This window comes from Caloenas nicobarica, chromosome 27, assembly GCF_036013445.1.
Source record: "Caloenas nicobarica isolate bCalNic1 chromosome 27, bCalNic1.hap1, whole genome shotgun sequence".
NCBI classification, from domain to species: domain Eukaryota; kingdom Metazoa; phylum Chordata; class Aves; order Columbiformes; family Columbidae; genus Caloenas; species Caloenas nicobarica.
In genome coordinates this window covers 278,506-302,724 of record NC_088271.1, presented here as the reverse complement: position 1 = coordinate 302,724, position 24,219 = coordinate 278,506, and the positions used below count along the sequence as shown (strand labels likewise).

At 52.5% G+C, this 24,219-nt stretch overlaps 1 protein-coding gene across 18 annotated transcripts in view; it reads left to right on the top strand.

Annotated features, from left to right (window-relative positions):
* The first annotated feature begins 1,227 nt into the window (after positions 1 to 1,227).
* The window catches only part of TCF3 (transcription factor 3), a 79,508-nt gene continuing 56,516 nt past the window's right edge, over positions 1,228 to 24,219 (top strand). For 17 of the 18 annotated variants that reach the window (XM_065652636.1, XM_065652651.1, XM_065652650.1 and 14 more), the window contains exons 1-3: positions 1,736 to 1,823; positions 4,148 to 4,243; positions 11,019 to 11,091. In XM_065652636.1, the coding sequence (XP_065508708.1) occupies positions 4,169 to 4,243; positions 11,019 to 11,091 (148 nt within the window). In that variant the 5' untranslated portion in view covers positions 1,736 to 1,823; positions 4,148 to 4,168. Of the gene's footprint in view, positions 1,309 to 1,735; positions 1,824 to 4,147; positions 4,244 to 11,018; positions 11,092 to 24,219 lie in introns of those variants that run through there. The other variant, XM_065652633.1, reaches the window with a different exon arrangement.

Below are 24,219 nucleotides of genomic sequence, written 5' to 3'. Positions count from 1 at the left end.
TGATGGTTTTAAACTAAAGGAGGGAGATTCAGGCTGGACATGAGGAAGGAACTGTTGGCCCTGAGGGTGGTGAGAGCCTGGGCCAGGTTCCCAGAGAGGTGGTGGCTGAACCATCCCTGGAGACATCCCAGGCCAGGCTGGACGGGGCTCTGAGCAACCTGAGCTGGTGCAGATGTCCCTGCCCATGGCAGGGGGGCACTGGGGGGCTGGGGAGGGCCCTTCAACCCAAACTATTCTGTGATTGTATGACAGATGACTTTGGTCACTAACTCCATTTAAAGGCAGGCATTTCTTTCCACTTAAAAAAAAAAAAAGCCAAATGGCTCGAAGGTCCCTGTGCCAGCTGGCCCAGGACTCCAGCTGCAAAGCCAGCGATGCTCATGGGGACGCGGCTCCCTGGGTGCCGGGGACAGCTCCTGCTGAGCGGCGGCTTTGCTGGCCTGCGGTGAACCGGGCTGACAGGCCGCACGTCGCAGGAGGTGCCAGGGCTCACCACGCGGCACCTTCGATACGAAGCACCCGCCGATGGCCTTCCAAGTGCCGGCAGCCAGCTGTGGAACTAAACCAGGTGGGTAACGGGCAGAAAGATGTATAGATGGGGATATAAAACACGGACTTTACATTGCAACACCCTCTTGTGCTGCTGGAGACGGGCTGAGGCTGCCGGCAGACAGGAACATGGACAGCGCGGACAGGTGTCGTCGCCAGCAGCGCTGCCCAGGTGACTCAGGGCTGCCCTGTGGTGGGAGACCCGATGTCCCCAGCACCGAGGGGCGGTGGGCCCCCCCGCCCCAAGCATGGGGCTGCCCCGGAGGAAGCTACCCCACGGCGGGGAACAAGGGGACATCCAGCTGGGAGGCGGCTGCTCCCGGAGCTCCGCCAGCCCCGCAGCGGGACCTCCGCCCCGGTACAAGCCCGCGGCTTGCGCGGCCCTGCCCGCCCGAGCCCGTCGGGTGCCCCGTCGGCGAAGCGGAGGGAGCTGCGGGCGGTGACGAGAAACAGAGACCGCCTCCGGCCTCCGCCGCGCCCCGCCCCCCGCACTCGGTGGGCGGGGACTGGGACAAAGCGCACTCTGGTTGGCCTGGCCGTCTGCCACTCAGAGCAGCGGAGCCCTCCCGTTGGACGGTGCCCCTCGGTCTTATCAGTCCATCTCCCGGAGCTCCCGTGTCGTCACGGCCCTCCTGCCCCGCCCCTCGGAGCCGCGTACGACCCTTCCCCTTCCGCCATGAAACATAGTGCCCCAACCGGAGGGGCCTCCTCCCCGTCTCCGCCCCCGCGCTGCCGTCGGGCCCCGTTCCGCCGCAGCAGGTTCTGCCCAGCTTCCTCCCGACGGTAGCGGGGTGTGCGTGGGGAGCAGGGCGTGCGGAACCCGTGCGGCCGGCGGAGGGATACGGGGGGGGGAGGCGCCCTGCCACGCAGGGGGCGGGGCATGAGGAGGGCAGGCGGGGGTGTGCGTGGGGCGGGGGGGGGGCGCCGCGTCTACGCCCCGCCGCGGGGGGACCATGCGGAGGCAGCGGGGCCGGCGGGCGCAGCAGCAGCGGGAGGCGGAGCGGCCGCGGCGGCGTTAGGACCCGGAGCGGCTGCGGGGGGGTGGGGAGGCGGGGCGGGCCGGGGCGCACGCGCCGCCCGGTGCGGGGCGATCGCGCCGCTTCGCTACATTGTATCCGCCGGCGGCGCGAGAACAATAGGCGCCGCCGCCGCCCGCCGGGCCCTGGGCGCCGCGGCCGCCGCCCGCCCGCCCCCGGCCCTCCGCGCCCGCCGGACCTTCATGCGCTTCCCCTCCGCTGCGCACGCACGGGGAGTGCGCGCCTGCCCCGGAACAGGTAAAAAATGATAATAAAACAAAATAATAGATACGCGTGTCCCCCACCCCCCCTCGGTGCTGCGGGCGCTGGAGGTCCCGGCGCAGCGCCCCGTAATCTGCGGGACTTGAGGCGCCGCCGCCTCCCTGCGCCGGGGCTGCCCCGGGACGGGCTCGGCTCTATTGTCCCCTGCAAAGTTTGCCGGGGCCGGGAGAAGGGGGGGCGGGCAGCGGACGGGCCGTGCTGGGGGGGTCCCCAGGCGTGCGGGGCCGCCTCGAAGTGTGCGTGTGGGGGGGGGCAGTGCCCTGTCCCGCTGCGAAGTTTGGGGGCCCGAATTTCAGCGCCCCGGGCGGGGTCCCTCTCCCCGGCTTAGGGCACACGGCTCCGGCTGTTCCAAAAGTTGGGGGAGCCGACGCGGGTGGGGGTTTGTTCGGCCTCGTTCCGTGGTGTCCAGCCCGGGGTGGGGGGGGCTCTACTTTTGAGGGAGGGCAGTCCGCTGTGCCCCCCCCACGACACGGAGGACCCGGTGGTGCGCAGGGACCCCCTTCGCCCTCCTGCCTGCAGCGGAGGGCAGCCTGGTCCGGCCTAGCTCAGCCCGGTCCAGCCAGGCTGGCCCCACGCGTGCCCCGCAATAGCCGCGCTGCCGCCGCCGCCCCGGGAGTTGCGGGAACCGGGGCCCGGCGGTGCCGGAGCCTTTGTCCGAAGTGAGAAGGTGCCGCCAGCGCCGGGCCCGCCGGAGGAAACCCGAGCGGGCCGGGGGGAGCGGTGGACATCTGCTGCGCGTTGGCCCGGCCCGGCTGCCCCGGCTGCCGACGGGGTCAAGTTTTCCTCGGTCTTTGTGCTCCCGGGGCGGGTGAAGCCCGTCCCGGGCCGGGGCAGGACGCTGGGTGCCCGAGGGGGCTGGTTGGGAGTTAAAAATAGGAGAGTTGGGAGCGGGGGAGGGATTAAAAATAAAAACCCGAGTTGAGTTTGGGGTGGCGAGCGTGTTTTGTTTGAGTTGTCCGCGATCTTGGTTCTCTCCGGGATGTGGGGTTTGGTGGGGCTGCTCAGGGGGGGGATCTGCCCCCCTTCTTTCACCAGGGGGTTCTTTGGGGTGTAACGGGCGAGCGTGTCGCTCCAGCCCCCACGGTCAAGGTACCCGGGCGGGAGGTTGGGAAAGCTGCTTTAAAAGTACTGACCAGATGCATTGATGACACTTAGAAAAGGCATTTTAAAGAAAAGGAAAAGAGAAAAAAAAAAAATCCCCTGGCTGTGTGTTGTTTTTTTTTTTTTTTTTTTTTGGTGGTGGCGAAGGGTTTTTACATGCTGGGCTGATTTCAGCGTTTTGTTGGTGTGGTGGGTTTTTTTTGTTTGTTTCTTTTTTTTTTTAAAAACTTCATTGAAATGTGGTGGCTGAGCTGGCACAGCCTACTAACGCTTTGGATCGCATGGAGTTTTCTTGGTTTTTTTAATTCTTTTTTTTTTAACCTTGTGATTAATGAGTTAAATTTATTGGCCAGCTGCCCTTTGTAACCATGAATGAGTTCCTAAAAAAAAAAAAAGGCATCTTTTATCTCATCCCAGGCCTCTCTTCCTTCCAAAGAAATATTTTTCTATCATAGCGAGCTGGCCGAAAAGATCAATCTCCCCTTAAAAATAATAATCTGTAAAATTAGGAAAAATAATATTTACCTATCTTGCCAAGTTGCCTGAAGGGCTTAATTTTTGCAAAACCCTCCAAAAACAATTTAAAAAAAAATTCTTTCCAGTCCCTTTTGGGAGCAGAGAGGTTCAGTTCTCACCGAGTCCAGCCTGGCTGGGCATCCCCAAACTCAGCCCCTCAAAAAGCAGCTGCAGGTGCTCGGCAACCCTAAGGAAAGAGGTGTAGGATCAGCACTCCCCCCCCCCTTTTTTTTTTCTTTTTTTTTTAAACAAACTCAGCAAGGACAAGAGAGCCTCCTGCAGGGAGCGAGTGTGGGGGAAGGAGAGGGGCCGAGCCAGACAAGTGCCTGAGTGATAACTTGCCTGAACCCTTTGATAAATGAGTTGACTCTTTCCCCCCCCCCCCCCCCTTTTTTTTTTCTCTCTTCATTCGCCACACGGCAGGAACAGAATTGGCCCGAACTAGTGGAACTGGCAGCAAAAAACTAACATACAAGTGTGTCTGGTCAATAGAGTGCTTGTTCCTGCCTCCAGGCGCAATGTGAGGACTCTGACTGTCGAGGACTCGGATGCCGGAGACCCGCAAAAAGGATTTTTCTTTTCTCGCCCCTTGCTCTGTCTTTTTAAAATATTCATCAATGGGGTGGGTAGTTTGCTGCAGTCATTAAAATATCTCTTTTTCCCCTCCCCCTGGTTTTCCGCAGGGCTGGTGAGGCTGAGGGAGTATGAATCAGCAGCAGCAGAGAATGGCCGCAGTTGGGACAGACAAAGAGCTCAGTGACCTGCTGGACTTCAGCATGGTAAGCGAGCGCGGGCTGGGAGTGGGGATCAAAAGTCCTGGGGGCTTTGGTTGTGCGCGGTGTTTCGGAGCCAGAGGAGGGAGGAAACGTGAGCCTGGAAATTGGCCGTGATGGGTTTCAGATGTGCCCGTGTTTGTGTGCGTGCACATGTGCTGCAACTTGTTTATTTTCAAGTTAAAGCAAAGCCTCTGCCCCGCCTCTCTCCCCCCACCCCACTTTCCACTCAAACGTATTTTGTTTCCTGCGGGGAGCACAGAGAGGTGGATTGGTTTTTTTTTTTTTTTTTTCGGATGGGAAGTTCTGGGGAAATGTAACGGAGTCGTGTGTTCTCTGTTTAAACACTCACCATGAGCTGGGCCAGGTGGCTGTTTCTGAAGACATTCAAAGATGTAACTTCAGCAGCTGATTAATCAGGCTTTTTTTTCCTCTCCCCAGATCCAGACTATTAAACTTTTGCTGCCACAGGTTATTTTGTCACAGTTTGAAATGTGTCCAAGCTCTCCAGCACATTATTTTTGCAGGAATTGGACACTTGTGTCCCCCACGCTCTTCTCTTCTGTAGCCTGGAAACCTTTCGTTGCATTCAGGAGCTGTTTATTTCCAAAGAAACAAGACCTGAGAGTTCCCCCTCTAGGAGGGGAAGAAGTCCCTTCTAGTCATGGCAGGGTGAGGGTTATTACCTGACATGTCCATCTGTCCTGCTGGCCGAGGTTGGTGACATGCCACGCCGTTGCTGGCTGTCATTGGCAGATGACTTGTGGAGAGGAGAGCTTGTGTTCAGAAGAAAATAACTTGGTTGGGTTCCTCTGTCGTGTGCTGCACCCTCATGGCACTCAGAGTGTGCATCTTGCTTTTTTAGATAAGCAAACGTGCTGCAAAGATAGAAAAAACCCAGCTCCACGAGGAGGAATAACCACGAATGTCACTGGTGTGGCTCTGTGCTGTCTTGGGTCACCTAACCCATGGCCCTGCAGGGCTGATTTTCTTGCCTCTTGGAGATTCAAGTCCATACAGCTTTTTAGAAACGCTGATTCAGAACAGGTCAAACTGCTACCACCAAGAATGTCAGCAAGTCACAAATGGCCCTCAGACACATGGTGTGAATTTTGGGGTTGTTTTATGCAGGGACACAAGTTGCACTTGATAATCTTTGTGGGTCCCTTCCAACTCAGGACATTTTATGATTCTAAGAAGGGAATAAAAGGAGGAAAAGCGGTGGCAGAGCTCAGGGCACCCGCTGTCCTGGTACCTGTCACACCTCTGGGAAGTGTTGGGGCTCAGGCACTTTTCTGCGTCTGAGCACTGAGGTTTAGCAATGAAAAATAAAACTTTTTATACAGCTGGGGCTTGTAGCTGTCCCGGCAGGACTCCGCGCTGGAGGGAGGGTCTCTCAGTCCCCCAAAGAGCAATTTTCCTGCAGGCCCAGTTTTCCCAGTGTCAAGATTTTGTTAGGAGGCCAGTTCTGTTAGATTAACAGAGCTGTATTTTTACAGTTGCAGTGACAATGTGCATTTAAAAGCAGGAATATGTTGAGGGTTTGCTGGCGAGCGGTGCATGGTTATTTGTCCCTCTCTCCGTCATGAGGTCCTTTGCTTCCCATCTCCTGCCCCGGAGAGTTGCAGGTTTTGAACCACACTTTGGGTCAGTAACCAGTAATCTGCACCCTGGCCAAGGCTGCAGTGGTTCCCACTTCGCTTTTTCTCCCCCTTAGAAAAAAATAAAATCCCACTCACTGTTTAGCGCTTTTAAAAAAAAACCCAATACCTTATTTTCAAACTTAACGAACCATCCTCATTTGCATGCTCAGAGCTGTATTCCCTGGAAGGGTCCTGACCTGTTCCCTCTGTGCATAATGTTTCTGTCCTTGGAGATTAATCTACACCTAATGGTTGAATTTGGGTTTGGTTCCAACGCTTTTACACTGGTGTAAACCTGGGAATGCCCAGAACTCGTTCGTATAAGGCTGGTGCGTTCAGCGGCGGCACCAGGGGCGGCTGCTTGTGAGATCAGGGCCTGCAAATGTCAGTTGCCAGCAAACGGTTCAAAGACGTTCCCTCCAGGATAAGTTGGCCGATGGGCTTTGGTGCAGCCTGGATTTGAGCCAAATCTGGTTCACAAACCCTCAGCTCTGCACACCCTTCTCCTGAGTTTGCAGAAAGGGAATATTAACACCTCTCTTGGAGGACGAGTAGCTCAAATAGAAAGCTTCCTAGCGAGTAAATGGTCTTGACCTGGGCATTGCGAGCTTGTTGTGCACGGTGTGAGTCTGTCGAAGAGGCTCTTCCATGGGTTGTTCTCCATGTGTCGCTGGGATGCAGTGTTTTTGACCACAAACCTCGCTCTTTCAAGCATATTTATATTTTTCTTTCAATAAGCTGGAGTGGAGCACTGGTCCGCTAATCCTCTCCAGGAGAGTAGATGGGAGGGAGGACTAGAGAGATTCACAGCAGCTGCAAGCATTTACTTCAGATCAGTATTTTAATTCCTTTTTTTCTAGGGAAAATATGTTAAACCCCAGCAGTCTGTGGTCCAGCTCTCTGCTGTGTTTTGCTGTGCAGTGAGTGAATTTTAAGGTCGCAGCATAGTCAGACGTGAGTTTGTGGGGTCAGTAAGTGGCAGGGTTGTGCGGGATGCTGTAAGTCGGGCTCACGGTCCTGAAAAGGAGGACTTGTGCCTTCTTCAATAAATAAATAGATTGGGAAGTTGTTGAGCTGCAAAGTGCTCGCCCAAAGCTTTGTGCCAATGTAATTTGCCAATAAGGGTGAAAAATCAAAGGAATCTGTAACTTTGATCAAAGTGAGCCGGAGCCAAACCCCCAGCTCCGTGGTCTGGTCGCTGCTTTGGGCTGTGCATGGCGCTCACTTCCCTCTGCCTCCCAACAAATTGCCTTTTATAATTGCCCCAAGGTACGGGTAATTTGTAAGCTTTCCTTCACCACTGCTCCCTGGCAGTAATCCAGGCTGGGCTTACAAATCTGGAGGAGAGCTTTCAAGAAAGCATCCTGCCTTTAGATCCGAGTTGCTGTCTTAGCCCGTTTATTAGGCTTGGGTTTTGGTGCGTTGTCCTTTGGCCGGTGGTGGCCAGGCGGGCGCGGGAGCTGCTGTCGGGAGATGCTCGGCTGTGAGGACTCGCTGTGGTTGTCCCGGCATTGTGGGAAGGTTTGGGCAGGGATCCCGGCTGGGCTGGGGTGCTCGGGGGGCAGGGACGCCCCATGGCATGGGGAGAGCTGGGACGGAGCAGCACACGAACGGGTTTTGGAGTCTGTCCGTGTCGCGGAGCGTTCCTGCCGAGCGAGATAGAGGCAGGCGGCTGCGTGCCAGCCCAGGTCTCTGGCAGAAGCGAAATGCTGTTAACAACCATGATTATTAGCAGAGTATTAACCATATGCTGCGGGGATGCTCGTTGTCAGGGTGGGTTTCCAGCTCGGTGAGACGTTGCAGGGCGGGCAGGGGCCTGAGCAGTCACGCAGGACCTGCCATCTCGTTTCTCTGACTGCTCTCCTTGCGTTCCAGCCGTCGAACCAGGCGTGAAAGCCAAACCCTTCCCAGCGAGCAGGGCTGGAGCAAACGCCTGCCCTCCGAGGTGCTGGAGGATGCTGAAACCCAGCCCTGGCCAAGGCACAGCCTGTGTTTCCATGATAAAACTCTCGCTTTTGTTTAAAGTGAAGCTGTTGTAAAATTTGACTTTACGCTGCCGTGGACATTTGGGGCTGTAGTCAAGAAGGTCTGTCTTAGATGAACATGTATGAAATATCCTGCTGGCAATGTTTATTGAGCCGAATTCCCTCTTCTCCCCGAATTAGCAGCTGGATGCTTTCCACGGTGAAAAATAAATTTCAGGTTTTGAGTTCAGGCCTGAGGTTGGTTCAGGCTGGAGTTCATGAGGTGGAAGAGCGGAGGAAATGAAAACAGCTATTTAATTGGGAAACACTGGTAGAAGTACACAATAAATGAAATGCTGCTTGGTATTGTTACTTGTGTCTGGCAAATTCCCTTTCTTGCTTATGAGTTTGCTGTTGAAATTGTGGGGTCTCTGAGCTATAAGAGGGTGGGTGTTTGGATCTTCCCAAGCACTGGATTTGCATCTTTTAACCTGGGAGAAACAGAGGGAGAGGAATAAATTATTTGAGAGGGGTGGAAATTGGGCTATGAGGTTACGCAGAAGTTGTCAGCTGTCGGAGGGGCTGGAGAATAGGACTCGAGAAACCAAACCTAGCGACTTAGGATGGGAGATTTTTACATAACCGTTTAAATCTACATTATTCAAATCCAACAAAGGCCAAGTAATGACCCAATTACATCTCCTCAGACGCTTGTGCCCGGGTCCCTCCTTGATGCCTGGGGTTTGGTTCATTTCCTCCGTCCCCCCACCCCGTTTATTTTTAAAGCAGCATGTGAAAGCAGAAAGGAAATTTGCAGTGGGTGGGTTAACTTTGCCTGTGCCAGCCGAGCCAGCCGGCAACTTCATGTATGACTTGAGCCGGGGCTCCTGGGGGCAGCATCCCCGCTCGGCTTCAACCCACATACCACAGCGGGGCGGGGGGGGGGGGGGGAAGAAAAGGAAAAAAAAAAAAACCCACAACAAACCCAAAACAGTTAAAACAGTTATTGGAGTTGGCAAATGATAAATACATTTGGAGGCTGCGCTGAGGTGAGGGGTAAGCCGGGGTTCCTCTTGTCTTGCCCTGCTTGAGCATCCCAGCGTGGGAGGGGGTCGGTGGCTCCGAAATCCGAGCAGGAAGGTGTTGCATCAGTCTCGAAATAATCTCTCGAAGCAGGTGGGCGGTGGGGAGGGCATCCCCAGCGGGCCGGCTGCGGGGCTGCGGGGATTGCCGAGTGCGCAGGCGGGGACCCCTTGTTTGCAGAAGTAAAAAAAAAAAACCAAAACCACGCTCGTTGCACAATGGAACAGGGCTGTTCATTTTCTCCACTCACGTTTACTGCTCAAACCTTGGTTTTTTTCAGCATCAGCAAGTTAATAAGCAGAAATGCTTGTGAAAAAGAGCCAGCAGTGCTTTTTTTTATTGTTGTTTTTGTTGGTTTCTGCTGCTTGGTATCATTGTGTTCGTGCATCCTATCTCCCCCCTCCCCAACTCATATAGGCAGAACTTGGAAAAGGGTTTTTTAACTACTTCACTTAATCTTCTTCCCTGCCTTAGTAGTGAGCACAAGCTGGGTGGGATCAGCCATGTAAAATCCATTTTCAGTAATTTTTGGAGGTCTTTGCTAGGAAAACAGCACTGCCCTGCAAAGGCGGGGTGGGGGCAGGAAAAACCTGTGGCGGTGCAGAGGAAGGTTGGCTGCAAACCTTTGCTGTCGGCAGGGCTTGTTTTTGTTTTCTAGCCCGACTTCCCGAGGAGAGAAGGCGCATGTGGTGGTGGGGGCTGCCGGTCCCCACAAAGTGACTCTGGTGTCCCCCCAGCAGTGTCTCCCACTGCCACGCTGCACGTGGGGCTGGGGGTGCGGGGTGATAATAGGGGACAAAGCCATAGGAAGGCGGGTGGCTGCTAGCTGGAGTGGTCGTCCACGCACAGGCTGCACCTTTAAACGCTCTTTACACCTTTATTTAAGTATATATATAATATATACATGGCGTGCGTGTCTGCATGCATATATACGATCCCAAATTTGTGTTCTTTTTTTGAATGGCAGTTGGTTTCTTAACTGCTCACTTTGCATCTCTACCACATTTAACTGCCTCTTTTTTTTTTTTTTTTTTTCCTCTCCCCAGCATTTGTAAAAACAAAGCCGGGCAGACGGTTTTGTACAAAGGAATGTTTCTGACCACAACCAGACAGCAGCTATGTCAGGGCATGAAACGCTGCGTTTCTGTAAGCTCTTGTGCCATTACATTGTTTAATCTTCAAAGCATTAAACTTTTGAGTTGCTCAGACATTGCAAAGCTAAAAATAATAAAAATTCAAATGACTCGGTGGTGAAAGTGTCTTGAGTTGAGTGGTAAAAGGATATTAAAATGTTAATTCACTAAGCGTTTTCCCACCAGTTGTTTTATTGGCTGGAGCTCCATTTGTGTGGAGAAGAATTAGTTTTCTGCCGCACACAGGTGCATATAAATTTTTAAATAACAGCTTCTGAAACCCTCTGAACTTATATTAAAAATATTTATACAGGTTAGCACACGAGCTGTGCAGTATTTTTGAGGGGAGAAGATCCGTTGTGATACCAAAGCTGGAGCAGTAAACAAGTTGCCAGAGTGACCGATGCTGTACAACACATTAATCTTTCTGATGCTGAGTTAAAATACCTTTGAGAGGGATACTGTGAGGTTTCCTGTGCTCTGGTCGGTCACGTCTGGGTGAGACCTGGAGCATTACGGGTGCTGAGGGATAAAATGAGCTTTTCTGTGTGCTGTGGTCTTGGTGGGTGCTGTCGTTTTATGAATGGAACCAGCCTTTCTCTGCGGGCACCTTCTAGTCTGGGCCTTGGTGAAGAAATTAGGGAAGAAACCATGAGTTTTATCCAAACTATGATGCTGCTTGGATGGTTTTCAGTTGCACTTAAGGAACCAGGCACGCTCTGTGCGCAGGAGGAATATGTGTGTATATCAGCGCACAGCTGCGCTGCCTCCCTGTCCCTCCTGCAGCTGATCTCTGTAGCAGGGACATAAGGAAAGTTTTTTGCATCAATGAAGTGCTTTTCTTCCCCCTTTCCTCCCCCTGCCTGCCCAATCTGACCACCTTTGCAGCAGCACAGTAAAACTAACATACTGAAATCTCCTTTCTCTTCCCCTCTCTCTCATCTTCTTGTTTTTGTAGATGTTTCCCCTGCCAGTGGCTAATGGAAAAAACAGACCCACGACCCTAGCGAGCACGCAGTTTGGAGGATCAGGTACTGTCATCTTATGTGTTGTTTTTTTTTTTTTTCTTGAAACTGTAATGTTTCTTGCAATAAATTTGTATTTGCTTCCAGCGACCCAAAAGAAGGGGTTTCTGTAGTTTTGCGTTATGTATTTTTCTGGTCTGCTACTATTTCTCTAGATGATTTTCTTGTTGTTCCACGTGTCTCTGGGTAATCAGAGCTGCTCTTGCCGATCTGTCTCCAATTAAGAAGTCACTACCTGAGCTGGAGGTGGTTGTCTTGCTGCTCTGGTTGAAGCAGCACAAGACCAGACACTCAGTGGTCTCTTAAGCTGTTTAAATGAGTGTCTGCAGATGTGTGCCCTGGGAGACCGAGAAGACACGGTGGTGGTGAATTCCTGGGGCTCAGCTGCCCAAACGGAGACCCTGGCACGGATTGGGTGTCTGCTCCATGCAGCTCCCTGCCGATGGGTGGGATCTCGGCGTTCCCGAAGGGACCTTCACAAAACCACCCTGACCAGGTGCCACCAGGCTGCCCTGGGGACACGGGAGCCGTGTCGCCAGCCACCAAGCTGGACCTCGCTGTGGTTTTGGGGTGCTGTGAGCACAACCTCACCTGTCCCCCCCGTGTCCATGAAGCCACCAGCTGGTCCCCGTCCCCAGAAGGACCAAGTGACTGCATCTTTGCCAGGGAGAGGCTGGGGGCGTGGACATCAAAGGGTTTGTGGAGCGGGCTGGCAGTCTGGAGGGTACGGAGCTTTACATGTGTGATTGGGAAGCGTGGCGCTGGTTTATTTGAGGCTGAAGCGGAGAATTCACCGGGCGGCCGGCGTGGGGCCGTGCCAGGCGTTTGATGCCCGGGGAAAGCGCTTTGTGCCGGGCTCGCTGCAGCCCCTGGCGCGCGGGAGGTTTGGGTAATTTGTCCTTCTTGCTGAAACATGCTGCCGCTTTGTGGATGGTTAAAACTTGACCTTCTCTACTCTGAGCCAACTCGAGCTGTCCAGGGAAAGTACTGGCTATGTGGAATGTAGCCCCATGGCTACATAGCCCACTGGCTACGTGCCCCAATGCCGGGTGGCTTTCCAGGGGCCGGGGTGGGATTTCTGGGTTGCAACTTTGATGCCGGAGCAAGTTGTGGGGCAGCTCTTGGGAAAACCTGCAGAAGCAAGGACAGGAGGGGTGTACTCTGAAATTCGATGCTTTTAGGTTGGGCTGTTTAGCTGCATGTCAAGATGGTTTTGAGCAAACATTTTTACACACAGGGAAGCTGTCGAGTGGACACTGGAGGAAATTCAAGGGGAGAAAACTCTTGGGTTAACCCAGATGGAGGCTGATCTCTCCAGCGAGTGTTCCCATGTGCGACTTTCGCCATTAAAATAATCCACAAAAGATGTGCTCGTGGGAGAATACTAACAGAGCAAGCTTGCATTAATTGGTTTCCCGCTCGGCTGCCAGTTTATAGCGCTGGCCGGACCCCCTCTGCTCGTACAGCAGCCGAAACGACACAAAATCTTTGATTTTCCCCCCGCTCCTTCTTTTCTTTCGGGTGAGTGCAAGGTAATGTTGACACCACCCTTCCTCTGGGCTGCTGCGTTTTGGGTCCAGCTGTGAGCAGTTCATAAAAACACAGGACTGGTGTTATACAACTGAAGGCGGTTGCACAATCGCTGCCGTCCTGCATTCTGTGGCTGCTCTTTCGTCCTGCCCTGGGCATCCCGGGTTTGAAACGCAGCTCGGGGTTTGGTTTAGGGAAAGCCTTTTGCTCCAGTGTGGAGTTATCCCTTGGGCCTCACTTTTGGAGAGCAGGGGGCCTGTTTAATTTGTGTGTCGGCTTTGTGATTTCTCTCTGGTCCTGCATGTTTGATGATTGATTTTTGCTGGTGGGATGAATAACTGCGGTAAGACCTTAACAAGATGTGCTATGCACAAGGATGCACTGTGTCTGTTGGAGGGATCCAAGGTGTCTAAGCTAGGTCTTAGATAATCTGGAGTGGATTGTTTTTATAGTTTGGTGGTGTTTGGTTTAGCTTAATTCACTAATTGGCAGCAAGGTACAGTCAGATACTGGTTCATCCCCAAAGGCACAACCAGCCGTCTGGCTCAGAATTTGATTTGAAGTTGAATCGTCACCAACCTGGCAGCGGTCAGGGGGCGAAGAGCAGATGGTCCTTGGACTTGGAGACCTGGACTTGCTGAAGGAGCAGAGCACCTTGCAGCCAGGCCCTAATCTGGACCTGGAGATTAGCTCCTTAAATCTTCTTGCCTTGCAGGAAGGCCTGGGCTTCGTCTTTATGCGCCTGGTGTTTTTCAAGCACTCCTGTGCAGTTGGTATCGTAGGATGGTTTGGGTCGAAGGGCCCTTCCCAGCTCACCCGGTCGCACCCCTGCCATGAGCAGGGACGTCTGCACCAGCTCAGGTTGCTCAGAGCCCCGTCCAGGTTGCCCAGAGCGGTGGTGGATGCCCCATCCCTGGAGACATCCCAGGCCAGGCTCTCACCACCCTCAGGGGCAACAATTTCTTCCTCTTGTCTGTCCCATCCAGTGATAAAGGTAGTGCAGTGTTTCCCTCTGCTGCCTGGAAAGGAGAAGCAAATACCGATTTACTTAAGTCCTAGTTCAGTAACATGCACCACAGTGTCAGGATCTCATTATTTGGGATTATTGTAGTAACTCAAGATGCTGCCTTGTGTGCCAGAGAAATTGGTGTTTCATGCTTCTGCCCGCCCTTGGACATGTGAATTCGTGGCCTCCCGCTTTTAATCTCCTTCCTTCTCGGGGAAATCCTGGGGTAATATGTAGCTTTTATATTTTTCCCCTCCGGAGGAGCGATTTCTTCCCCAGGGAATCTGGAAGAGAAGGGAGCAAAGCAGTGACCCGCAGACTCCCAGCCAAAATGCCCCACTTGCCAAGATGAGATTCTTTCTTCCAAAGGTAAATCATGGAATCATATCGGTTGGAAGAGACCTTCAGGATCATCGAGTCCAACCATAACTTAACCTAACTCTTAATAAATAAAATAAGGTAGCGCAGTCATTTGAAACAGTGCTACTAGCAAATCACGCTGATAAAATTTCCCCAAATTCAAATAATTTTCAGATCCCAATAACTGCCAGGGCACTTGTGCCCGTGGCCCCTTTGCAAAGGGGAACCTGTTTCTCTCTCCTAGGCCAGGAAAATTCCAACACGAGCCCTCCAGCTTTGAGATCCCTTGGCTTTTATATTTGTCTCCTGGTTTTATTTTAAGCTCTGCCACTGTTTCCCTCCTTTCTGTCCTTAAATGCACCAGGGAGGAACTGGTTTAGCTACCCCGCCGCATGGACAATAATTCCACACCTCTGCTTTGCCTTTTCTTGGCAAGGCGAGACCCAACAATTGCCGCTCGGATGGAACTTACGTCACGCAGACCGTGTCTGCGGCATTTATAGCACATATAGGTCACCGCGGGGAAGTTGGTCTTCCTGGGGCTTTGAGCTGCAACTTGTGTTTTCCAGCCCAAGCCGTGTCATTTGCTGCTGGTATTTTATTTTAGCCGGGGTGCTCATTGTATTCCTATTGTCCTGCTCCTAGGGGCTGCGGTTTCCTCGTCCCCTCGCCAAACTGGTTGCTTATTATTTGCAGTAGCAAAATATTTAAAACCATGTCCCCCTCCATGTCATAGTTCATAAATGACTAATCTGATCAGAAATGAGCTCCATCCTCGCACGCTAAATTAAACTGCGCCTCGAGCAGGAAACTGCGCGTGCTAAATTTCACATGGAAATAACCATTTTTAATTGACATTAAGACAGTAGGAGTGGCAGGAGGCAAAGAAGCGTCATTGTCCCTCCCCAGCCTGGGCCGGGGCTGTCGCCCGGCGGCTGCGGAGTTTTCGGCAAAGTGGCTGCCCAGTGAGCCTTTGCTTTGGTGAACAAGTGGGGCTCTGCGGAGCTGGGAAATAAGACTGAGGCGAAGGGTCGTGCGAGAGGCAGCTTGGGAGCAGCACTTTGCATCGGCAGGTGACATCTCCTCCGTCACACTGGCAGCACTGGCTGTGCCGGGTTTGTGCCCTGTTGGAACAGGACCCGGGCGCTCTCCTGCTGAAGGGACGATTCTGCTCGCCACAAATAAAAATTCTGCTAAAAAAAGTAGCGCTTTTTCCCCCCCCTTTCCTTTTGAGTAAGCGCATTCACCATTAAACGTCTTTTCCTCCTTGCTTTGTGGTGAAGGGAGCTCCCACGGTTGGGATCTCTTAGGTGGGTTGGGAAGGGAGAGTCCCCTCCTGGTCTGCGCTGTGATTTCCACCCCCAAAATTTGTTCGGTGCTTTTTTTCCCTAGTGAGAGGCTCATTGTTGAGGGAATTGCTTTGATCGGGGCAAGTTCAGAAAATACATTTGAAGCTGGCTAACCAGGGAGTTTTTTCAAAGAGTTACAAGCTGGTGCATGTAACAGATTTTAAGTTATAGTCTACTGAACAAAGTAAACGCATTTTCCCTGGAGGTAGGTGAGTCTGTATCTCCTTTGAAAGCCTGCTTTAAACAACGTTCAAACTTGGATACCTGTGGCAACGGCACTGAAAGTAATAAATTCTATGAAAGATGAGGGTTGTCTCTTTAATTGGTGCTACGAGTGAGCTGTTTGAAGATTTAATTATTTTGTGCGTTAGGAAGCTCTGAGGCGGGGAGGGTCCGACGAGCCGGCCAGGAGCTTGCGGAGCAGCCGCTGGTCCTTTGCAGTAAAAGCATCTCGGTTAGTTGGGAAGAACTAAACAATCTAAACTGTCAGCAATTGAGTCTCAGGCTGCAGAAACGCATTTGCAACTATTTACCACAGTGAGGAAAGCAGGAGCTTTTATTAGTAAGGATATATCACATTTTCCTACTAAGTGCCTCTAGTTCCCACATGTTTTGCTTATGCTGGAGTGGGAGTGATGGGCTTTGCTTCCTATTTTGATAGATGATGAAAGGCAGACATGAGGTGCGCAATATGTGACTTGATATTTAAAACTGGCACTTTCCATTAAAGAACGTACTTGAGGCTGCTTGTTTATGTTGCGGTTGCATGCATGCCCGTGCAGCGGGCTCGCAAAACTGTCACTAAACGCAACGCCACCACAACAAAAAAAGGCAAACCAGAAAAATTTACTTGCCTGCCTATTGGTGTGACTTTCTTTCAAAGTAAAAAATCGCTTTTTAGCTGTTATCAAAGGAAAAATAATTAAAAAAAAAAAAAAAAGCTTTGCCATGGACAAGTGAAGCTTGCAAAGGTCTTGTTAGGCTGGGACGAGACAATCGCTGCTGCTCTCTGCATCCTTGGAGTGGTTCCCTACCGCAGAGCCTGTGCCCGGGGTGTAGGAGGGTTTTGCAGGGAAACACCCTGGGTGCCGCAGCCCCAACCTTTCCAGTAACAAACCCTGGAGGACTTTCAGTGCAGTTTGTCTCCCACATGCTGGTCAGGTGCGTTCAACAGCTTTCTGCTTTGTTTTCATCTCTCCTGTTCTCCCTCCTCTCCCCTTTCTGCTCCTTGTTCTTCCCGTGGGCTGGGTCGGGATGCAGAAAACGGGGTTTGAAAAGAGCCCAAAAGCTGGGGGCAGGGAACATGGGTCGCAGGAAATAGCGAGTGCGGGGGAACAAATGGCCAGGGAAGATCTTCACACCCGTCTCCCTTAACCCAGCGTCACATCCCAGTTGTATCTGGGATCTTTGTGTTCGTGCTCCCGGGGCTTCCCCGCCTGGGCAGCCGTTTCACCTGGGAGCTTGAAACGTGAAGACCTTCTCTCTCTGTTACCTCTCTTCAAATTTCTGGTTTTTGCTCGAACTTTTGCGCAAGGCTGAAAGCGAGAGTGTCTGGCCAGAGGCACAACTGGTTTCTGACGGACACACGAGGAATGAGCAGGAAAAAGGTGACAGTGCCGCTGGACAGTGGGGATGCTCTGCCGGCAGCTTGGTGCTTCTCCAGAAGCTGGGGAGAGGAAAATATAACCCCATCCCTGTCTTGGTGCACGTTTTCAGGGTAGAGTTGTTTTATTTTGGTTTTTTTCTCCTATACTGGGGAAGAGTCCTCCTGGCTGGATTTGAAATTTTGAACTAGGGAAAGAACACGGCGAATGTCAGGAGTGCCAGAGAGACGGAGCTGTACTGAGGTAAGTGACAGCTTTTGTTTAGAAACTGCAAATTTGACATAGACCTTGTTTAAGCACAGTTTTAACCACGCCAGAAGAGCTGCAGCAGCACAGCTATCTCTGCCGGCAGAGCTTTTTCCTCCCCTGGATGAGGCGGTTCAGCACTGGCGTAACTGTGCCTGCTCAAGGGGTTATGACGAGATGTGCAGATCTTATGTAAAAATCACGTGCCTTGCCTGGATTAAGGCTGACGTGAAGCTGGCCAGGGAGTGAAACTTCTGCGTTTCAAAAGAACGTGTACAAACTCAGACACCTGCTTTCCTTCTAATAAGAGGAGCTGGTTGTGCATTAATTGTATGTGTAATGTCATTACCTTTTTCATGCTGCTGCCTTCTCAACCGTGAGGGCCAGGTCTTGTTATAAATGATGCTCTGGAGGGCAAGGCACTTGGGCTTTGCTCAGCCCAACCTCAAATCCTGCCCGAGTGGCATGTGTCGGTGAGGGGCTGAGATATTTGAATTGTTTGCCTTTGGCTCAGCATCCCAGCTCGCGGCCTTGCACGCTTGTTGTGCCCTTTCCAAAGGGGAGAGATGGCTTTGGAAGGGACCCAGTGGGTCTGGCAAGCGTTTCTGCTGGACCTCGCCGCTGCTAATTTTGAATTCTGCATGCTCCAGAGGGTGCCCTTCTGCAGCACGTGTCCGGCGTGCGGCCAGTCGCTCTGCCTGGTGCATCTCCGTTGTTAACGTTTATATGTGGTGAAGCTCAAATTGGGATTATTATTATTCTTTTTTTTTTTCAGTTTGAGACAGCAAATGGGTGACTTAAGGGGGTGGATTTAATGCGTAGTGTATTGTGTTAACTTGGATGGCTTCTTCTCTAACTTGGCACTACATTCTCCAGTGTTAAAGTTGAAGGAATGCTATAAAGGTATCACCTCTGCTCACTAGCATCCGAAGTCACTTGGAAAATTGATATTTCTGATGCTTTTCTAACACAAGAGCAGATTTTGAACCCAACTGGATAACAATGTTATTCCCAAGTGGGAAAGTGATGGTGATCTGCCACTTTACGTGAAAGAATGAAATGTAGACACAAGCCTCCCTCTGGGTGTTGGAGTGAAGTCGTGAGCAGCTCTGTTTCCTGAGTGCTTTGAGCCGCAGGTTCGAGAGCATGAGGAGAGACCGTGGTCTGAACTCGATGGGCAGGTGAGGCCCTTGGGAAACACCATATCCCCTCATAGATAGACCCACAGAAACATTTTGTTTGGAAAAGCCCCTCAAGATCATCGAGTCCAACCGTTACCCACCCCCGGCACTGCCCCGTGTCCTGAGAACCTCATGTCCGTCTGTCCAGCCCCTCCAGGGATGGTGACTCCAGCACTGCCCTGGGCAGCCTGTTCCAGTGCCCCACAGCCCTTTGGGGAAGAAATTGTTCCCCAGATCCAACCTCAACCTCCCCTGGCGCAACTTGAGGCCGTTTCCTCTGCTCCTGGCGCTTGTTCCTGGGGAGCAGAGCCCGACCCCCCTGGCTCCAAGCTCCTTTCAGGCAGGTCAGAGATCAGAAGGTCTCCCCTCAGCTCCTGTTCTCAGCTGAACCCCCAGCTCCCTCAGCCGCTCCCGTCACCCTTGTGCTCAACCCCAGATGAGATGCAAGTTGATGTATAAACCCTTGCAGCAGCGTGGCACGGTTGGCGAATGTCGGGAGTGGGGCCGATCCTCCTGCATCGGCTGGAAACCTGCCATGGGCTCAGTGTTAACCAGGCTGGACCTGAAAAACATGCTGGGCTCCTGGGAGCGGGTTTGGTCCCTCTCCCCCGTGGTGCAGGGATCACCGTGCAGGTAAACCCCGGGTCGCTGGTTGCTGGCTCTTGTTTCTCTTTTGTCTTGGTAGTCGCTCTCCGGTGAGGCTCCTTGAACTTTTTGCTCAGCCTGTTTTACCCGCTCTGGAGGGGTTTGCCCCGTGCCGGTGGCTCCCAGCACCCTCTCCATCACAAGGAGGATGCCAAGCGGTGGGCTGGTGGTGGACATGCGAGACAGCTGTCTCAGTTATGCTAAAAAGTTTGCCCACATCTGCCTCTGGGATTCCCAGCCGTGTGGGTTGGGATTATCGTGCCCTGTCGCAGCATCTCCAAATAGCTGAGAAAAGCCTGGAGCACAGCAAGGGAGCGGCAGCCTGCAGGCTCCGAGGAGGCGCACCGGCTCGCCTGCCTGTCCCTGCGTGGCAAGGACAAGGGACCTGGACAGCACTGCGTGCTTGGCTTTCTCCGACACATCCCCAGGCCACCAGCCCAGCTGGATACGTGCAGTTGCCTGAACTTGATGAGCTTGGGAGGCGAGGATGGGCAGTGACCTGCTTGGTATGACACTTGCCAGCTCAGAGGCTGCAAAATCATACCCTGGGCTGCATCCCCAGCCCCGTGGGCAGCAGGTTTGGAGGGGGTTCTGCCCCTCTGCTCTGGTGAGCCCCCCTGCAGGGCTGGTCCAGCTCTGGGTCCCCAGCACAGACACACATGGACCTGCTGGGGGGGCCAGAGGAGCCCCAGAAACGACCCGAGGCTGGAGCAGCTCTGCTGGGAGGACGGGCTGAGAGAGCTGGGGGGTTCAGCTGGAGGAGAGAAGCTCCGGGGAGACCTTAGTGCGGCCTTTCTGGACTTAAAAGGGGCTGATCAGAAAGATGGGGCTGCAGACAGCTGGTTGTCACTCAGTGATGTCCCTGCTGGAGCAGAGACCCGCGGCTCGGGGAGCATCTCACTGCTCACTTGGGGGATCCGTCTGCCAGAAGGTTCCCAAATACTACAGGTGTTGATTAGCGCATTAGCTCAGACAAATTGAGTTATATATGCCATGGAGGGAAGAAAGGTACTGTGCTCCTTCAGTGTTGACTTAAAGTTTAATTAATTTTGTTGCCAAATGAGGCTTGAAATATAGTGTGAAAAATATTGTGGTGCTGAATGTGTAATTGTATGGGGGACTGAGAGTGTGGAGGATCGGGGATCACCTCGGGCAAGCCGGGCTCGGAGCTCTCACAGAATCACAGAATGTTAGCGATTGGAAGGGACCTCCACAGATCATCCAGTGCAATCCCCCTGCCAGGGCAGGAACACCCAGGTGAGGTTACACAGGAGGCGTCCAGGCGGGTTGGAATGTCTGCAGAGAAGGAGAATCCACAACCCCCCTGGGCAGCCTGTTCCAGTGTCCGTCACCCTCACTGAGAAGAAGTTTCTTCTCAAATTTAAGTGGAACCTCTTGTGTTCCAGCTTGAACCCATTACCCCTTGTCTTACTGTTGGTTGTCACCCAGAAGAGCCTGGCTCCATCCTCGTGACACCCACCCTTTACATATTTATAAACATTGATGAGGTCAGCCCTCAGTCTCCTCTCCTCCAGCTCAGAGCCCCAGCTCCTCAGCCTTTCCTCACCCGGGAGATGCTCCGCTCCCTGCAGCATCTCGGTGGCTGCGCTGGGCTCTCTGCAGCAGTGCTCTCCTGGCACCCTGACACCCCTGCTGCCGCAGCCGCATCCAGCTCATTGGAGGGGGACTTGGTAGTTTTGTCATCTGGTTATAGAGATTTTGGCTTTGTCTGTCCTGGGTGGCCTTGTAGGGTGAAAATAGGTATGAAGGAACATCAGAAGAGGAAAAAGCTGAACCGTGGGTGAAGATTTCTGGATTCAGCTGTTGAGAATTTTTGTAGGGGTTGTTTTGACGCTGTTTTCGCTGCCATGGTTAACGATTGTGGTGGGAGCATGTCGTTCACTGAAGGAGGGAAAAACGCAGTCCAGAACAGCTGCCCTTTTTTTAATCTTGAATTTTTCAGTTCTCCACTTAGCACAACTCCAAAGCCAGCAGGGAGAAAAAAAAAATTAAAATATTGTCCACCTTCCTGTTAACCCTGAGAAGCATCTCTTTACTTCCACAGTGACCTAAGGCAATGTCTCTCTCTGAATTTAGCTGTAGAGGAGCAAGAGGGAGGTGAAGTTAATGTGGCACAAGCTTCTTCTTGCAGGGAGAGTCTTCATGGTTAGACAGGGACCAAAAATAAATGAATGATAATTTTGAAGCATCTTCTGCCTGTTCTTCATCCCTGGGGATGAGGCATCAATGAGGTTTTTCCCCCTCCAAAAGCCATTGCTGGTCTCCATCGTGACGCTCTCTGGTCACAGACGTGGCACCCCAGCGTGCCCCAGGGACAACCCACGATGGCCCTGACTGAGAAGAAGATCCTGCAGGACCAGCCTGTGGGACACTGGGGCTTCCTGTCACCTCTCTTACCGTTGTGCCTTGTCCTACAGAACTCGGGGGGACGCGGGTGACTTGGCGTGTGACGAGGGACCAAACCTGTCCTTGCGATGCGTGTGTGGCTGCAGGGAGACCCTGGGCCCCTTCTGCTTTCTGGGACCTTTTTTTTTTTAAAAAAAAAAAAGTGAGGTGGTCTCTCCTCCTCAGGCTTCTTAATGCCCCATTAACATTGTTATACAAAACAGCAGCATGCCATTTAATTAGGAAAAATACATACTAACCTCTACCATATGTTGCTCCTCTCCTTGTATTTGCATTTGAAAGTCCGGCTGAATTTCAATGCGAAACCGGATTTTATCCAAATGATGAATAGCCTAAGAGGCTGTGGGAAGGTGGATGTGCCTCCCCGTCGCATGTGCTCCGTGTTTGGTTTGGTGGGGTTTTTTTATTTTTAAGAAAAAATTTAAAAGCAAATTTCCTTAATTTCTTGTACTGTGGTTCAAACTGTTCACACCTTTCCTCTAGAACCTGAAGTGAACATGTCTGGCTGGGTGGCCATTCCTGTGTGCTCTGAAGTACAGAGGCTCCAGCCCCCAAAGGAGAGGGATTAAATTTACTCGATTTACCCTTAAACAACATGTTTTTGGTGGCAGCTTCGCTCGTGGCCAAGGAGACGATCCTGTTACTGAACCTCCCGGTGCTGCTGGTTTCAGCTGCGGCTGCTCTGTCCTCGCAGCTTTATAATCTCCTTTGCTGATTTAAAAAAGAAATTTGATCTCAACCATCACTTTTTCTTTCAAACCATTTGTTTTTCCAACCTGCTCTCAGACCGGGTGGCATTGGGCTGCTGGAAGAAGAGCTGGTTTAGGAGCTGGGTCTGCGGCAGCGCATCCCCGCAGCATCTTCAAATTGCCTGGACTTTCCACTCGGCTTGAAGCTGGATTTTTCTCCTTGTCTGAGGTACTTTTAAACTGGCTTAAGCTCCGTAACAAGCTCAGCATTACGTTGCTGAGGTGGGTCTGCTCACACGGCTCTTAGGGACCTTTTACCTCACCTACCTGGCAAAAAAACCTCCTGAAAAATCACTTCATATCCTGATTATTTCACATCCTCTGCGGAGGACGACTGGGGTGCCAGGCTGGCCGTGGTGCTCGCAGGGGAAGCTGCTTGCCACAGGTTTGTGACTTTTGTTCTCCTTTCGCTCAGCCCCTTGGAGATCAGTTCAATCTTTAAGACAGTTTTTGTTGGGGTTTTTTGTTGTGTTAATGCAGCTGAACTAATATGATTGCATTTCCAGATTTCGGTAATGGAATAACAAGTCAGGAAGCTCTTTTTTTTTTCCTTTAGAAAAGCTTCTTTTTTTTCCTTAAAAAAAAAAAAAAAGGATAATTTATGTCACTTCCAAATTCTCTCAGTCTCCAGTTGGGAAGATCTTTCTCAGTTACTCCTGGCACGAAGGCTCCTTGCTGCTGTGGCCGTGCGTGTGGCACCGCGGTCCTGGCGTGACGGCACGTTGTGCTCTGTGCCGTGATCGGCGACGGACCTGGAGCAACCACGGGGTTGTCCTGGGTGCCCAAAAAGATGGGTCTTCCCTTCCTCATGTTCTGGAGGGGTCACGTACATCCCCCCCAGTGCCGTATTTGGGGCAGAGATGCTTGCACGTGTCCCTTGGGGTAGTTTCACCAGCATCCTGAGGTGCGTTGGCTTCGCTCATCTCCGATTTCGGAGGAGTGATCTGGAAAACAGCTCAGCCAAATCATCTCGCAAATGGCAACTTCCTTTCTAAAAAGAGAAGGATGTTGTGGAGTTCGTGGCTTCCCATTATTTTCCCCAATTTGAGCGCTTTCTCGCCGTCGGTCCCCCAGTGTCAGGCTGCACGGTTGGCTTTGGTTTGGGGACAATCTCACCACTGCTGGCGCACGCTGTGGTGCAGGGTGGAGGTGTCTCGGAGCTGCATGGGCTTTGGCTCCATGAAACACAGAGCTTTCCCCCCCAGGACAGGGGTACCGGGCGGTGGAGCCCCTGTCCCGGCACAGCCCCACGAGCAGGCGCGCAGCCACGGCGTTTGCCCTTCTTTGGGTATGTTGTACGAAGGTAGTGAGTCACTTTTCCATCGAGCGATAGTTACCCTGCTCCTGTCTTGTATTTGTGTTGTGTAGCCAGTGGGATTATTTATAACTTAGCCAGCATCCCGAGTCTATTGTTTCAGCAAAGAGCAGGAATGACTAGATGACTTCCTGAGATTTTTTTTTTCTTACCACCCCCTCTTTTTTTTTTTTTTTTTTTTGAATCTGCTTTTCCTTCCAAGTATTATATTCGCCAGTTGGATGCTTTCCCCCCCACATCTTCTCCTCCTGATTGTGCGTTTGTGCTGCTGACAATCCCACTACCGGTGTTGCTTTAACTCTAAAAACTCTCCCAGGAAACACTGGGGTCTGCGCCCCGGGAGGGCTGGGACACCTTGGAGTGGCACAGGGGTTCTCCCCAGCCTAGCAGGTGCCGGGGACCACGGCATGAGGCTCCAGCACTGCCGTTAATGGGGCAGGAGTTGTCCTGTGCCGTGGATGCTGCGGGATGCTGCGCAGCCCCGGTGCGGGGTTGGTCCAGTCCAGCCACTGGCACAGGATTGCACCTCAGTGCTCCGGTTCTGCCCTGCGGGGGTGTTGCCTGGTGAAATACAAAGGTCTCACCTGAGCTTGCTCAGGGCAAAAGCCATTTCCATGCTGGTGGACGCGGCATGTCCAGCCCTGGGGACGTGGCAATGGTGCGGATGGATGAAGCGGGTCCTGAGCTCCTGTCATGGCATGTATGGCCGCTTGCCCAGTGGC